This window comes from Thamnophis sirtalis, unplaced genomic scaffold, assembly GCF_051295495.1.
Source record: "Thamnophis sirtalis isolate CommonGarterSnake01/CBP01778 unplaced genomic scaffold, rThaSir2_p1.2 scaffold_1, whole genome shotgun sequence".
NCBI lineage: Eukaryota > Metazoa > Chordata > Lepidosauria > Squamata > Natricidae > Thamnophis > Thamnophis sirtalis.
In genome coordinates this window covers 111866289-111883156 of record NW_028261381.1, presented here as the reverse complement: position 1 = coordinate 111883156, position 16868 = coordinate 111866289, and the positions used below count along the sequence as shown (strand labels likewise).

General features: G+C 37.2%; 1 protein-coding gene across 1 annotated transcript in view; it reads right to left on the bottom strand.

Annotated features, from left to right (window-relative positions):
* Positions 1-16868, bottom strand: part of CDAN1 (codanin 1) — a 31488-nt gene that overhangs the window by 2405 nt on the left and 12215 nt on the right. The window contains exons 9-27 of the mRNA XM_087722101.1: positions 16555-16644; positions 15205-15280; positions 14833-15041; positions 12720-12831; positions 11876-12019; positions 10852-11018; positions 10255-10336; positions 9951-10040; positions 9700-9754; positions 8753-8886; positions 7725-7828; positions 7465-7614; positions 6398-6461; positions 5487-5565; positions 4675-4835; positions 4322-4429; positions 2874-2937; positions 2077-2279; positions 495-602 (exon numbers count right to left, since the gene is read on the bottom strand). Of these exons, the coding sequence (XP_087578227.1) occupies positions 495-602; positions 2077-2279; positions 2874-2937; positions 4322-4429; positions 4675-4835; positions 5487-5565; positions 6398-6461; positions 7465-7614; positions 7725-7828; positions 8753-8886; positions 9700-9754; positions 9951-10040; positions 10255-10336; positions 10852-11018; positions 11876-12019; positions 12720-12831; positions 14833-15041; positions 15205-15280; positions 16555-16644 (2200 nt within the window). The remainder of the gene's footprint in view (positions 1-494; positions 603-2076; positions 2280-2873; positions 2938-4321; positions 4430-4674; positions 4836-5486; positions 5566-6397; positions 6462-7464; positions 7615-7724; positions 7829-8752; positions 8887-9699; positions 9755-9950; positions 10041-10254; positions 10337-10851; positions 11019-11875; positions 12020-12719; positions 12832-14832; positions 15042-15204; positions 15281-16554; positions 16645-16868) is intronic.

Sequence of the window (16868 nt, the reverse complement as noted above, 5' to 3'; positions counted from 1 at the left end):
TAAGGCAGGATAAAGACACCCCTTCTACAAGGAAGCAACACTCAATCCCAGGGACAACTCCAGTTGTCACAATTGCCTCTCTGGGATTAGTTCATAAAATACTTAGTGAGCCAAACATGATAAAAATCCTGATAACGCTATTAAATACAATCTTATTAAACTAACTTTTTAAAAACTATACTACTTTTCCATATCGCACTGGTCATTTCGACCATCCTCTTAGAAGCATTCCAAGCGGGTTGTCACTTTCTCCCTTTTCATTCAAGCTGTCATACCTTTGCTTCGCCATCCTTGGGGCGGTGGGGGGGGGGCACACTTTGTGAAAAGGAAGATAATATGGATTAAAGCCTATTTGGAGCTCTATTCATAAATGCTGAAGAACATTAATTTTCAACAGTGTACTCAACATATTTATTTGTGCATAATACAGAAATAATATTACAAATATAGGGGAAAAAGGACTCCAGATCAACATGTTCACAAATTAAACCTACCAAAGGCCACGTTTGCTTCTGGAGGTCATGCAAACTGTGCTCTATCTCTGTACTTGTCATCAGCCCATGCTCAACAAGGCCATGAAGCATGAATAAAAACAAGCCCCACTGCAATAAAGCAAAAACAAATATCACTGGCCTTGCCTGCAATGCTTTATCATGCAAACCTAAAGACTGTACTGAGCAGTGCTCTGAGACATACAGTTGTTCCTAATTAATACATTAACAAATTTCGGGGGGGGGGGGGGGGGGGCAAATGTAACTAGTTCACGTTGCTAGCAGGAATGCAGAAGCCATTACCAAAGAAATCATATATGCAGAAATGTCATACCAACTCAAATGCTTTTCTTTTTAGTGATGGCTAATTCATCTACAGATAATCTATTAAAGGATTTACCCTTCAGCTCCCTTTATTATGTGGAAATTAGTAGAAATAACTGGCGAATATTGGTTTGTTGAAAATCAGCTGGGAAATGTTACATAGCAATATTATCTGGAAGTATGGTCAGGTAGCAGAGTAACAGACAGCAAAATGGTTTTAAGTTTATAAATGCAACAGAAATTGAGACATTATACGTATATCTCAAATTCAAATTAGCATTAGTTGGAAGTAACACTCCAACATCTTTCTTTGTTCAGGATCCAGTCTGAATCGGTCATTGGAACGAGAGGTTTATTCTCCCAAGCTTTTGCATTCATGCTGGAGCCCATCCTTAGAGACCTTCTCTCTCTCCAGAATGGACACAGTACGAGTCCAAAAGCTTGAAGAATAAACCTCTGTCCCAGTGACTGACTCAGATTGGACCCTGCAACATTATCCTGGGACATATATATATTTCTCTTCATTCATCTTTTTTTGTTTTCATTAATACCTGGAGTTTCCCTTAAATTCATATTTCGCTTTCTGATTCTTTTAATATGCTTAGTCTATTGTTAAAAATCTACTATTGAGTTTTTAAAATATGTACGTTTGCATTTTAATAACACTTTTTATAGATAAATTCCATATCAATTCAACAATTTAGTTCTGTGAGGGCACACATCTATATGCAGTTTTGAAATTCCCCAGAAATATTCAGGCAAACCTAAAGAAAAACTAACAGAGAAAAAAAGGTGAAAAAAATTGCATTCTTTAGAGTCAAAAGTCTTACTCTGAAACGTAATGTTTACCCCTTCTTTTCTCATCCCAGGAAATAAAAAAGGTCAATAGGATGAGTTGCTTTTGGTTTTATGGCATTGCTTTTTCGTCTCCTTTGCTCCAAACCAAAAAGTGGAAATAGGGAAAATATCTACTAAAAAAAAGAAACCTGTCGCACTGAGGGGTATTCGGAGCACCTTTTTCTAATTTCATAATAATGGATTTAAGTAGCTAAAAAGTAGTTACTGCCATATTAGCAAATGCTTTTCATATATATCCCACGGTTCTCAAAAATATACTCGGGGGGGGGGGGGGGTCGGGTCTTTCTATTTTCCTGTATCAATGCTTCTGGATTAGCCAAAGACTGACTTTATGTGCATAAAACAAGAAAGAGCAAGAGCAGTGAGATTTGGAAGTGTCTCTAAAATGTTTTAAACAGCCCACCTCATGATCTTTGCTGCCTGCAAGGTAGGCGATGTTTTTTTGAGTGAACATCAGGTGTAATGGTACTGGTGCCTGAAAATTATCTTTCCAGATGGACAGAAGAGATTTCAGGAGACTGGAGATGAGTTGGTACTTCGATTGCTGCTGTTCTGGCATTTTGGGAGATGTAAAGTTCGGCTCCTGGATTGGAACACAATCTGAAACTATAAGAAAGGAAAATGGAAACATTGGCCTTATTCTGTGATGCACCTTACCAATCCTGCCAGCCACTTTAAAAGGTTTATAGAAACTTCCCCAGCAGACAGAGAGCCTTCTTAGCATTCACATCCTATGAGAACCTCTGAACGTTCTTTAAATAGGAAAATAGACAGCATTGGGACTGGGGAACTGGAATGCCCCAGCTTGAAATAATCAATTTGCTTTTATGTAGAAAAAAAGCAGCCCAGACCAATATTGATGCAAAACAGGCTGTTAGCATCACCATAGCTAAAAACAAATTTAATGAAAGTAGAATATTCCAGGTGATTTAAAAATCATCTTCTTTTTTTTTTTTGGTCATTTTGTTAGGCTAACTTAAAAGGTTTATATTATTAAAGTTTTGAAACTTGGTAATCCAAGCACTTTGGCTTTATATACTAGTCCACAAATTCTGAAGTCAGGTTCAGTATAATTCATTCAGGTTATATATGGTTCAATATGATTACAGGGTCGCACAAAGGGATTTTTATATCTGGCTGAAGAATGAAAGATTTAAGAAAAAAAGGAATACATAAAAAGGAAAATATTAGAAATCTAACCTAGCAGTGATGCCAGCTCAGTGGTGCACTTAGCCAGCTGTTGCTCTGATGCTGGGCAGATGAACTGAAACACAGAAAAACGAAATATTTCTATTCATGCAATATTTATGTGTAGTATCCATATAATCAGGTATTGCAATGATTAATACAAATATTTAAACTGTGACTGTGGTTTAGTACAGGCGGCTCCAACCTTGGCAACTGGCTGAGGAATTCTGGGAGTTGAAGTCCACAAATCTTAAAGTTGCCAAGGGTGGAGACCCCTGCTTTAGAATACATACAAATGGAGCCTACTTTCAGATGGTTTATTGCCAAATGTTTGCATGTATTTTAGAAATGAAGCGTACATTTCATAAGCATCTAAGAATGGTCCTGCTGGATCAGACTTAAGAATGACCTTAATCCAGCATTTTTTCTTAGGGGTAAGCAGAAACCTGGGAAGTGTTCGCAAACAGCAGACAGATCACAGAATCTTAGTTAAAAAGATCATATCATATCACTGAATCCAATCCCCTGTATGCTGTAGGATTCACCACACCATCCCCAACAGATGACCATCCAGCCAGTAAAGGGGAAGAAACCATTCCATACAATAATCTATTCTACGGATTCGTACTGTGAGATGCTCTTCCTAATGTCTAATCTGTTATCTACACGCTTGAAGTTTCATCCCACTCATTTTGGTCTTGCCCCCTGGAGCAAGTGAGAATAAGTTTGAACCCCCTATAATGTAACAGCTATAAGGCTGAGAGGGGTGTAAGTGTCTTCAAATGTCTTCAGCCATCTTGGTTGGCCTTCTCTGGACATGTTCCAGTTCATCAATATCTTCCTTATTTTTTATATATAAAATACACACACACACACACACACTTTCTCCTGCTGTTGCTCTCCTAAAGCTGGCATTAAGAGGCAAGCTGACCCCAAGTAAAATTAACAAAAGGCTTCCGCTAATAGTTCCTGATAAAGCCAAACTTCCACAAAATTACCTAATTCTTTTTTTAAAAAAAAACCCAAATTAGCGATGCCACTATATCTTACAGTAATGATTTGCGGAGTTTACTTCCATACCTATATAAATATTTTGCATTTTTCTTTACAAAATGTTTTCTATGGCAGAGGCCCCCAACCACTTTGATACCAGGACCAGTTTTGTGGCACACATTTTTTCAGTGGACCGGTTTGTGTGTGTGTGTGTGTGTGTGTGTGTGTGTGTGTGTGTGTGTGTGTGTGTGTGATGGTTTCGGTTTCACTTCCTCACGCACCATTCAGCTCCAGCTGTGCGGCCTGGTTCCTAACAGGCCATGGGGCCACTAGTGGTCTGTGGCCCAGTGTTTGGGGACCCCTGTTCTATGAAATATCCCAACAAGAATTTTTCTTTAGAGGAAAAGACACAAAATCAGAAACAAAACAACTTAAGCTGAATTTTCAAAAAAAAAAAATGAAGCTACCTTTCTGCACTGAAGTGTCTGGCTCACCCTTCCCAACAAGCTTTCCAAGTCAGCAAACTGGATTTCTTCATCTTCTTCTCTTGGGCCTATAGCAACACAGAGTAGATCCTAGAATAACAGAAGCGTGTGTGATTTAGGATGCATATAGGTATTCTAGGATCTCAACAAATTGAAAACACAACTTTTCACAATGGACAAGAATCATAATCCTCAACCCTAGGCTTCTGCCCACAAACAAGCAACCAATACTACAGAATTTCCACCTACAGAAATTCTACAGTAAAATCCACAATGGAAAATGACCTTACTTGGCACAAATTGCTGACAAAGGGCAGAAAATAGCAGAGACAGACCTTGATTTCACTGATTATCTGAGAAGGGAATGCTGTTTGATGGTGGCAGCTTGGAGGGCAGTCCTTCTTCCTCAGTGTAATTTCATTGGCACTGGACTGGGAAAGCATCTGAACTTTTAGCATGCGACTGAAGGTAGCTTTTACTTCTCTTTTGATCAGGGCTGTAAGAAACAAACAAACAAATAAATAAACACACAGCTATTCTGTCAACAACCTATCTATTTCTGCATTCAGTCTGAATTAATTCTGGAATCTACAGCTTCCTTAATGTTAGTTGAAAAGGAAGAATAATGTGGGGAATATTTGACAAATTGCTAAAATAGTCCAACCAGTAAACTAGTGGCTCTGCCCTAAGAAGAGAATTTCTGAAACTTAAAAAGTTTTACCCTTTTATTATCAGTCCTTGAGCCACAATAATGTTGGGGTACAAAAGGTTGGGATAGGAGTATATGATATTTTTATACCAAACTCTTTATGGATAATAACTAGCAGCCTGAGCTCAGTAATCATAAACAAACAACTAGGAACAAGAAGGAACTTACTGCATTTTTATTCTCAAAATAAAAGTGGTAACAAGAGACAAAGTTATTAGATTCACCCACTGTCGGTTTATAGCAGGCAAGCAAGATATTACTATTTTGACAAGCTTTTAATTATTTTACATGGTTGTTATGAAACAATTGACAGACATTCTTTTATAAATAAAAGTGCACCATGTGACAGCAATAGTTTAAATGTCTCAGTCCTCCCTAGATTAGCCTTTATTACTAAGGATTCACACTAAATAAAATTCAAAGTGAAAAACTGAATACCTGAAATATTTGTAGAAAGCCAACTGCAGGCCTTCTCGATAGCCAGTCCCACTGCAATATTTGCTGCACAGTTCAAAACCTTGGGCATGAGAATAACAATGACATATTGTTACTTCTGGAGGCCTCCTGAAAGCTTCCACGTGTGTAACAAAAGGGGACAGAGCAATTCGATGAAATAGTATAAGCTATGTAACGGTATAAGCTGTGAAGAAACTTTTTGGATAAGAAGCAAAACACCTTCAAAGAAAAATCAGAAAGTCCAGTTGCCTCTTGAAAAAGCACATAGACAACCATGACCTGGATAAGTGAGACTCTCCATAGACAGTACAAGTACAAGCTACAGCAAACAGATTAAACTAAAAGAAAAATTGAACCAGACAAAAAAATTGATTTCAGCCTGTCACTCTCTAACTATTGAAGATGGTAACAGGCTATGAGTGCTTACGCCAAAAGGGCCAAAAAGGCTGCCTTCGTCTTCGAGGTCTTGGCATACTTGGGTGGAAACAAGTTGGGAAGATCATCCTATGGCACCAGTGCAGATAATAAATAAGGACATGTTTTGGCTTCTTCAACTGTTGTCAAAAAGGGGTTCCATAGAAATTGAATCAACCAAAACATTTAATTTTCTACTTGCAAAAATGCATACATTACAACTGACTGAAGAGTACTGTAATTTTAGAAACTTTGTATTTTATTTGCCCAATGAAAAAGATCCAAATTCATTAATCTGTGAAGTTAATAAGTAATTTAAATGTATTAAGAGATTTTAGCACATTATTTTCTTTGCAAACTTCAACTACATGATCTAAAGTGATGTAGGGGACAATAAAAATGTAATTGTGGAGCACCATACAATATTTTATTACAGTCTAGTAGTAAGAAAGAAAAAAACATGTGTCCAAAATACTTACAGCTGCAGAGGTCTCTTCTGGCAGCAGGATTTTCACAGCTTCAGGGGCCTTCTTCCTACAAAATCTAGAAATATATACATGTGGAAATGTTTTAAGAAAGTGTTACCTAGACAAGTTAATTTTTCAGGAGCAAAGAGTTGCATGTTGAATAATATACCAAATCTTCAACAACAACAAAGGACAAACACTTGGGATGAAAAGCATCATTTTAATTCTGCAAAATCAGAGCTAAAACCAAAATTAAGTAATATTAAAATTAGGATTTCACAAAGCATTCAAAGATGTGATTCACCATGTAGGTTAGAAAGTGAAGCACCATTCCTTGAAGCACTAAAGCGGCAACACTTTTTGGAAAATGGAGATATAGAAGCTGTGAAAGCTGTTTCAAGCTATCTATTGTGTGTATCCTTTGTTTAGCTAGAGGTTCAGGATGAAAGCATGGCTATTCAGATCGTTGGAGATAGCTTTTGAGGCAACTGCATGAATCTTCCAACTGAAATGACTCTTTGAATGCCTCAGTGAGGATTCCTTTTGCTGAGGTAAAAAAATTAAGCAAAGTGCGAATTTCAAAGTATCACCATACAGTCCAATGACAAATAATTTTTCAAAAGAGTCAAATGCTGAAAACAATCACTGCACCAAAAGTCATCTGCAGCAGCACTCTGCACCACTGAGGTTTACCTCTGTAACCGAGACAGAGGTTGCAACGGATGCAACTGAGCATCAACATCCTACAGGTCACTCACTCCTTTTATAGTGACACCATACAAAAAAAAATTGTGAGCTTAAATAAATATGCACAGTACAATGAAGACAGTTCTCTCTACCTGAATGAATTTTGCAGAGTACATTTTATTTGCAAATAAATGTCATAATGGCAACTCCTGCCATAGGTCAAATGATGAGGAATTTTAATTACTGATGTTGCTGTTAAAATTCTCTGATCTATAATCAGAGGCATGAGATCAAATTGTTTCATACTACTGGAAAAGCTCCCAAAACAATCCACATTTTAAGGGATAAATAGAAATCAAAAACAATTTTTATCTAATAATGTTCCTCCTTACTCTTTGCCTTGTATAAGAGCTTGTGCTCCTTCTTGATACAATTGCGAACATACTGCATCCAATAATTTGTCATGATTGCCATCTTCTGCCTTCATAGCATCTTGCAAAATGACTTCAGCTCTTTTCACCAGCTCTGCTACCAGGGTTGCCCTACAAGAACCAACGTTTGGAAGATGAAAAAGGAAAAAAAAACAGCCATCTCTTGAAATAATCAGAAGCAATAAAACAAATTAAGATGTCTGGAATTACTTGTTTCTTACTTGATATGCTTGACACAATTTGATCCAATTCTCTCTGCCACAAATTCTACTGTTCTCCGCAGAGATGGGGACTGATTGTGAAAGAAGGCTTGTTCCAGATCTGCCTATTAAGAAGAAGAAAAGCAAGAACCCTCAAGAAATTAGAATACGCCAACCTACCTATTGCCTCCGAAGAGAAACATTCTACTCTCAAAAGTAATTTACTTGTTCCTTTTTTAACCTTAACATTCTTTTTTTTAAGAAGGAAGAAAGAATGAGAAATAAAAAGAAAATAATCATGCCCTCCCTGCAAAAGAGCGAAGATATAACTTTTCAAGACTGTACTTTTTCCTACTAGCACTAGATTCAAATGTTCTTCACTTCATTGCCTATGTCTTCTTTATGTCAACTAGAATTAACTATCTTCTGCATACTTGTCACCAAAATAAATGGATATATGATGTTCACGTTTTTATTTTAAAAAAAACAGTCCATTGAAATAAGTCCACATAGAGTCAAAATGCAACTATAGGAAGTAAATTCACAATACACTAATATATCTAGAAAACTCAAAAGCTTTTTTAAAACACACATATTAAGGCTTTCAAAAATTCAGACGATAACATTGACAATTTTATCCTGGAAAGAGTGTGAGATAAATAAAAACCAGCCACCACCCTTGGCCCTATTTATTGGAAATGCCAGAGGCGATGTTAGCGTGCCTATTGGCCTAATGAAGTTTAGTATCACGGCTCAGCCTTTTTCTCTTTGGTTACAAGCGCTAACAACATTCCTGCTTCCTCAGTTGATACTATAATACAGCTTAGAATTTCTGTGGCACATAAACAAGGCTGGGAAAACATGCAGAGTATGGCTTCTGGAATTTTATTCCAATTCCTTAAAGACAACTCTGCTCAGGTCACATGACTGGAAAGGAACACGGTGGAGTTCTGATTGCAGCATTAAAGTATCCTCTGTCAAATGCATAGTGTTCCGACTGCAATCCTTATTATTGCTATAAAACTGGATTTTGCACAGGATGCCCTTACCTGAAGTTTTTGCTGAGTGAGGGAAGGCTTTGGAGCTAAGACCTCTGTAGCAGTTGGGGTTATTTTTCTTATATAGCCACCGTTTTTTCCTCCACTTCCCAACACAAAAGAAGACAGTAATTTCCTCAACTCACCTATGGCAAAGGAATACTACGTGTTACTACATGGCGCACAAAATGGATGGTGGTGGTATAAAACACAACCTCAGCGTGATTTTTCATCTGAAGAAAACTGTAGTCACAAAAATCCCAGAGGACAATTCTAAAGGAAGATCAGTGCTGCTCAGCTTTACGTTTTTGGATTTATCATTCAAGAAGTAGCATCACCACTCTGAATGCAATTAGATGGAAGTCCACTATTTGCATATCCAACTTTATGCATTTAATACAAAATACAAAAAATACTGCCCAGGGTTACTCTGTGGTAAGATGGGCGGCCAATACATTTTATAAATAAATACTTAATAAACATAACTAACTTCAACTACTTGCTTCAAAACAGTTCCTTTAAGAGTTTCCAAGTCAGGAAGTATTTAAAGTACACAAACATGATGTAATAGACATAAACACATTTATTCATTCTTACCCTTTAAAATATTTAAAATGTAATCAGTCACAAGTTAAGATTAGAATAGTAATTACATTCAATGTTATAGCAAGGTGTGAACATTAAGTAAGAATGTACTATAATATAATGTAATAAAACAATATATTGTAATAATATAACATAACATAACATAGCATAGCATTAGCATAGCGTAGCATTGTGTAGCATAACGTAACCTACTATCCTATAACATAACATAACATTCCTGTATCACTTCAGATAATGATTTCTAGTCAGGCAAGTAAACCTTTTCCATTAGGATTATTTGCAATCACAAAAAGAGAACAATTTCTCAAATCTTGTTTTTTTCCACACAATATACTCTGAAATAAAAGACTCACCAAGGTAAGGACAACATGTATAAAGCAACTGTTGATCAACCAACGGCACAGAATCCTAAGAAATAGGGTGGGGGTGGGGGGGAGGAAGTAACAGATTAACTTTCCAATTATATATAAAAACCATAGAATACCTTTCATCTGCAGATCACTCCTACGTGAGAAATGATGCAGACAGTTGCATTAGTCAATTAGCTAGTGTGTATTTGCTGGACATATACACACTGTCTAGGTGCTTATATACACAAATTTACCAGATCCTGAACTGTGGTCGCAGATTCCAAAGACAATTCTTCCGATCTCACTTCACCAGCAAAGAACAAGTTTTCTGGAACTGTCGGCACCTGGAAGGAAAGTCCTGAATAGTTAATTTTCCAGGGAGGAGACATCCATAGGCTCACACTAGTATTTCTATTTCATGTTTTAAAAAATACATGGAAATGCTAGAAAATAGAACAGAATAGAACAGAACAGAACAGAATAGAATAGAATAACAAAGATGGAAGGGAAAAAGCCTCTCATGTCTAAAAATTCTAAAAAAAACAACCAGTAGCATACTTGAAAAAGCCATCCTAAAACTGCGAGGATCAGTAGCTTATTCAGGAAGCACATCTTTTTATCTTCAGAAAGTAGCAGGTACCTATAAAAGAATGAGAAGAAAACAACAAAAAAACTCAATTGTATTAATTTGACCACTTTCTCCTATGTCTTTATTCTTTAAATAAATAATTTTTCTTACATCTTAAAACATTGGGGCTATTAAGTCATCAGCATTAAATCCACAACTAGATTTTAAAAGTTGGCAATCTGGAGATTGTACATGAAGGGAGGGTTCTATAAAAAAAAAAGGACTAACATTTCTAGCTGGAGAAATTATTACAAACAGAAGATATTATGCTACATTGACTTTTGCAAGCTGAGCTTAATGCGGAGTCTAACAGCATCCTCAATACTTTCTCCTACTACCTTTTGTTAAAGTAGCCATAGTCTGAAGGACACCAACCTGAGAAAACTCTTGTAAAATAAAGCTTTAAGCTACTTTGTGAATAATGAAGTTGCCATTGTCAGTCACAACAAAAGTTTTACCAATCTATGTTTCAAAAATTTTTTTCCTTGCAGCAAATCTCATCAAAATGTTGCTCTATATGTTTTTACCTGTATAGCTGCAATAGCAGAGCAAATATTTTCTCATAGTAGTTAAGAAATGGGGCAATATAATCCATGAGGGAAAGAAATTCAACCACCCAGGGTACAGTCAGGACCAGACATCGTTTCTGAATGGACTGTCTCAACAACTTGAAAATATCCAACACAGGATGGGCCTTGAAAGAGAGAAAAAAATACCACATTGGGAAAGTATTATCCATAAACCAGAAGCCAACTATTCCAACTTAGTTTTATTATACCACAAAGTATCAACAAGTCATGGAATTTTGAAGATTTTTGGGGGGAATGGAGTGCTACACAATCGTTTTTAACAGGTAATTTACCATACTAAAGAACTTCCAAATTTTTCAAAATAATTTGAAGTAATCCAAAACATCTGGAGGACATCAGGTTACCTAGTTATGCTCTTGGATGTAATTCTGTCATTATGTTTGTATTAATTCTTGGTTTGCTGCTAGAAGGTATCTCCAGACGAAGGTTATCTTGTTAAATAGAAGCTATTTTGAAGATGTGCTAGCTTTTGACATGGTGGTATTTACCAATAAATACATAATATTCCTTTTCCAGTCCACCAAGCTAATACATCTTTGTTATCTGACGGTGCTGTCAGGCACAGGAAGTGAGTTCAAAGCACTAGAAGTTTATTATGTGCTACTTATACAAGAATCTGATCTACTAAAGGCCAAGCCAAACTGGCATTAGAAATGGGTAAATGGAATTCAGAGTGGGTTGGGCTTAGGTCTCTTGTGGGAACATAGTGATTCCAAACTGATGATGAATTTGACCCTCCCCTAAGGAACAAACTGTTTATCTCCTACACTAGCAGCGTTAATAGAAGTGGGCCTTAATCTATAACAACAAAGCAAAGTATATTAATATTATAAAGGCTAATTAACTTAAGGCATTTGGAAACAATCCAATTGTGTGTATCAATTGGCTAGTGGTTAGGAGAACTGGGAAAAAAATCTCCCTGTCTTATGCTTCCTGCAGATAAATGCAGCTGATTACATACATGGTTCCTTAATGTGATTGCTGACTCCAAGAGATCTCCAGTTGCTGGCTCTGATGTGCGATACGGCAGAAAGACAAGGAATCCCACAAACTTAGCCAGGAGTCGAAGACTCATAAGAACACTGGCAAAATGCTTCTTTTCATCCTGAAATGAAAAACCAGTGAAACTTCTTAGAATTGTCATCCAGCAGAGGATAGTAACAATGCCAAAAATGCCATAGTTATTTTAAGGGTTCCACACAACATGTAAAACCTATTGGAGATGGGGAATTGAGACAGAGAGAATGTGACCTGGTTAAGGCTGACCTAAGAAAATTTCAAAAGCAAGATTCAAAGAATGGTCTTCCTCATCTCTGCCACAACTGAATATGTGATGCAGCAACTGAAAATATTTTTTTTCACAATCAAGATAACCCTTCCTACTGTAAGTCAAAGCATGTATGTGACAACCAATCATTTAAATTTAAAAAATATATTGGATTCAGATGATCGTTCTTTGCATTCAGTCAGAGGTCTTCAAGAAAACAAGGCAACTGCAGTCTTCTGGAAGAAAACTGTCCTTTTACAACAGAAATATGCAAAGCTTACATCTATTGAAATAAAGTCCACATTCAGTTTTCCTTTTCCACTCAAATAAATTCACTTGTATTTGCAAAAAAAAGAGGGGGGGGGCTAAATATCATAGCCCATTTCTATTAAAACAAGGCATTCTGAGGCATTCCAATGATCATTATACTCATTATTCTATTTATTTTAACAAGAATTGCAGGCACTCCATTCAAACAGCCAAACAAAGAACTGACTCAACAAAGGTATTTAAATAGAGCTGAGTGAATGAGATCTACCTGTTCGCTCATTGCTTCTCCATCATTGGGTTCATGTTCCACCAAGGCAAAACTGTCCAGCTCAAGTATCTGCAGGCACAAACTGTCTACCAGGTGTTGATTAAATCGGTAGCTTTAAAAAAAAACAAATCAAAGTGGGAATGAGATTTGAATGTATGCATATACAGGGAATCCTTGACCTACGATCACAATTGAGCCCAGAATTTGTGTTGCTAAGTGAGACATTTGTAAGAGAGTTTGGCCTATTTTATGACTTTTCTTGCCTGCTTCATTTGTTAAATGAATCACTGCAGTTGTTAAAATTAGTAACACGGTTGTTAATTAAATCTGGCTTCTCCATTGACTTTGCTTGTCAAAAAATGATTACCGTATTTTTCAGAGTATAAAACACAGCAAGGTTTTAAAGAGGAAAAATTTTTAAAAAGTTTTTGCACTCTGCAAACCTCCCAAAAACGACCCATTTTTCACGAAAACTGGCCCGTTTCCCCCAAAGGCATGAATAGCCTTTAGGGATCGTGCAGAGTGCTCCGGGGGGGGGGGGGGGGGACGACAACCAAAAAATGGTCTGTTTTTCGTGAAAACGGGCCCGTTTTTTGAAAAAAAAAAGGGGGGGGCTGTTTTTCATTAAAAAAGGGCATGGGCCTTTAGGAAGCTTATAAAGTGCTCCTGAGGACTGGGGGGGGGGGGTAAAATTGAGCAAAACATGGCCCCTAAATGCTCATTTCTGCCCTCCCCAGCCCCCAGGAGCTCTCTAAAAGCTTCCTAGAGGCTCTACATGGCCATTTTGGTGAAGGGGGTGGGGTTTCAGGAGACAAAAAATGCTGTATTCAGTGCATAAAACACACCCAGATTTTCAGCCTCTTTTTTGAAAAAGGTGTCTCTCATACTCTGAAAAATACGATATATGATCCGGGATCCTGCAACCATCAGGAATGTCAACCAGTTGTAAGGCATCCAAATATAAATCAGATGACTACGGAGATGCTGTAATAGTCATAAGTGTGAAAAATGGTCATAAGTCACTTTTTTTCAGTGCCATTGTATCTTTGAACAGTCACTAAATGAACTGTAAGTAGAGAATTGTCTGTATTTAAATAACTTATAAGTCTGTCTTTCTCACTTCTACAAACTCACAAATTTCCTTTAGGGATTCCTCCAAAGCACTTTGTGTTGCATACTTAAGAAACTTGCCAGTCAGAAAAGAAGAAAATTAATAAGAAGTGGAAGAGACCAAGAGAAAATGGTTAGAGGAGGAAGAGGAGGAAGGGAAAGAAGCAGTAGTGGGTTACGACCGGTATGCCCTGGTGTTGGCGTACCAGTGCCTGCCAGGAGCACCAGGTACTGTTCCGGTATGATGTTCCAGAGGGCTCACCTGCCCGCCCGCGCTTCTTACCGGTATTTGAGGTTTTCGGGGTTTCAGCGCACATGCACGGAGCGTACGTCGCCTGCGCGATGCTCCACTAAGCAGCTGGAGCGTCGCGGAGACGTTGCAGGCGGTACGTATGCATTTGCATGCTGCGTGTGTGTGCATGTGCACTGCGCACATTCATGTGGTGGACACCCGGCCCCGTTGCACCGGGATCCGGAACCCACCACTAGAAAGAAGGGACATATCAGTAGATTAAAGGGAATTGTATTAATATTGTTACTGGCATGTAGTTAATTAAGATATAAGGGAATTATAGTAACATTGTTAATTGTGAATAATTAAGTAAGTTAAATGTTCTCTATGTAAAAACTGAACTTGAGGATGTATGTTGCTTATAGTAAAATAAACCAACAGATGAAATATGACATGATAATTTGGTTTAATTTTGAAGGGGCAATTAGTGATACTGTTTATGTACTAAGAAGAAAATAAGATGAAAAATATGGAAAGACAATAATATGGCTAAAATTGGAAACAGAACTACAATGTAAAATGGATTATGTATATGAGAGGATGTAAAAGAAAAGATCCAGACAACACTTTGTTTATAAAATAATGACAAGATTTGTAATAAAAAATAAAAACCTTGTGGGGGAGAAATAAACTTGTCAGAACCAAATACAAAACTATTAAATGCCTTTACTTAGTAATATCCAGCTTAAGTGAGTGGCAAAAGCAGCTCACCTCCCTGCACTGAGGATGAAGTCCCTGAAAAACTGTTGGCATCCTGGGAAAGAAGGAGGAGGACAAGGTCCTCTGATGCTCTGAGGAACAAGAAATCTCTCTTGCAGCCTCTTCAGTCGGTTCAGATTATCTGGACCTAACATGTTAAGGACATCCTGGTCTGGAGTATCTCCCCAATTTGTGCCTCCAACAACTGATCCTTTACACATCTTTGAAAACAGAAGGGGAAAAAATAAGAGACAAAAACCCAATATTTTGCTCAGAGAGCACCAAGGATCCCACAAACATCGACAGGTTTAGTTATCATAAATATCTTGCTATTACAAAGAAAAACATATTTATTTGTTTAAAAAAATGCAACCACAAACCTACCTGAAGAAGCTGTTTCTGAAAGAGCCGGGCAAAGTGACTATAGTTACAAGCTGCTGAAAGATGTGCCATCATAACTCTGCAAAATAAGAAACAAGTGACTGTTATCTATCTATATCTCTTATCTATATCTGTCTGTCTGTCTATCTATCTAGCCATCTATCTATATATCTGGCTGTGTTTCTCTCTGTGGATGTGGATGTGTGTATATGTTCCAGCATAACTCTGGAACACCTTGAGCAATTTAAACCAAACTTGGTAGACAGATGACTTACTCTCTGGAAAAAAATATTGTGGAGGGTAAGACACCCCTAACACCCCTGGGAGGGGGGGGGTTCTGTTAAGATACAGTCTGTTGTGTCTTAAAATGGCTTCTACTGTACTGCCATAAAATGGCTTCTACTCTACAGCGCAGTAGAGTTGCCATGGTAACAGCTTCACAGTATTCCACAAGGGTGCTCCCTCTGGTAAGGGGGAAAATCCAACATTAGAAATTATGTTTGGTCCAAACATTTTCCCCCTATAAATAAATACCCAGGCAACTCCAGGTTATCAGCTAGTTATAAATAAATCAGGAGTTACTATTTTAGAATCCCTACGAGTACTAAGAAAATAACAAATCTCTAAATAACTTGAGTAATTTGAAACTGTAACATATTGGTTCCCTCCACCTCCCCAATCCACTCTATCCAGGAACCTCACTTGGTGACCTTAGCTCAGTCACTCTTTCTCAGTGCATGAGAGTTATGTTTGAAAAACTGAAGCACTGCAATGTACTTTGGGGGGGGAAAGAGAGACTTGATAAGCCTCCTACAACTTTTCTAAATGTATTTTCATATTTACGCTCTGCCCAATAAAGTCACGAAAAGAGAAAGAGCCAATTATTTGCTCTGCATTAACCATGACTAAATTACACTAGTGTCCATATGCCAACGCAATCCCTTTTAATTAGAGAGTATTTACTAAGTTGTTTCTGAAAATCGATTCCAGGACCTCTGTTGGTTCTCTTTGGGTTCCAGGATTTCTTTGGAGGCATTTTTAAATCTCGTCTTTAACAAATTCTTAATACATAACTACATTTCATTTGTTGTCATTGTCAAAAATATGGGTGATTCTGTGATTCTTATAAGTTCTGACCTTACCATTTCAAACCATATGAATTTGTTATATACCTAGGGATTTCTTGCAAATCTTGGTATTGAGATATTACTAGATCATATATACTCCAATGCTTTCCAAAATAATCACTATCACCTACTGGGCTACAAAGAGGTACAAAGACTCTTTCCTAATTATCCTTGTCACTATTTTTGTAAATTACCCTGATTCAATTGTTGAATTAAAAGCTCTTACCTGATCCTATCTCCGAGACATTTCTCAAAATCCCAACCTGTTTTTTCGAAGTTATCTTCCCATTCTCGCAGCAATTCATAGAAAATATCTCTATTGAACAAGGTAGACATATTAGTGTCAATATCTGAAAATACAATTATCATAATTTGTTATATTATTCTATCTGCATATTAGTTCCACAATTAGGATAGAATTTCACCAATTCTTACAATAATATTCTTGTTGCAAAATTTAAATAAATTAAATAGATATTCTACAAGGATCTCCGTAAAGTTAAACAACCTAGCAAATGTATTTATGGCACAATGTTATAT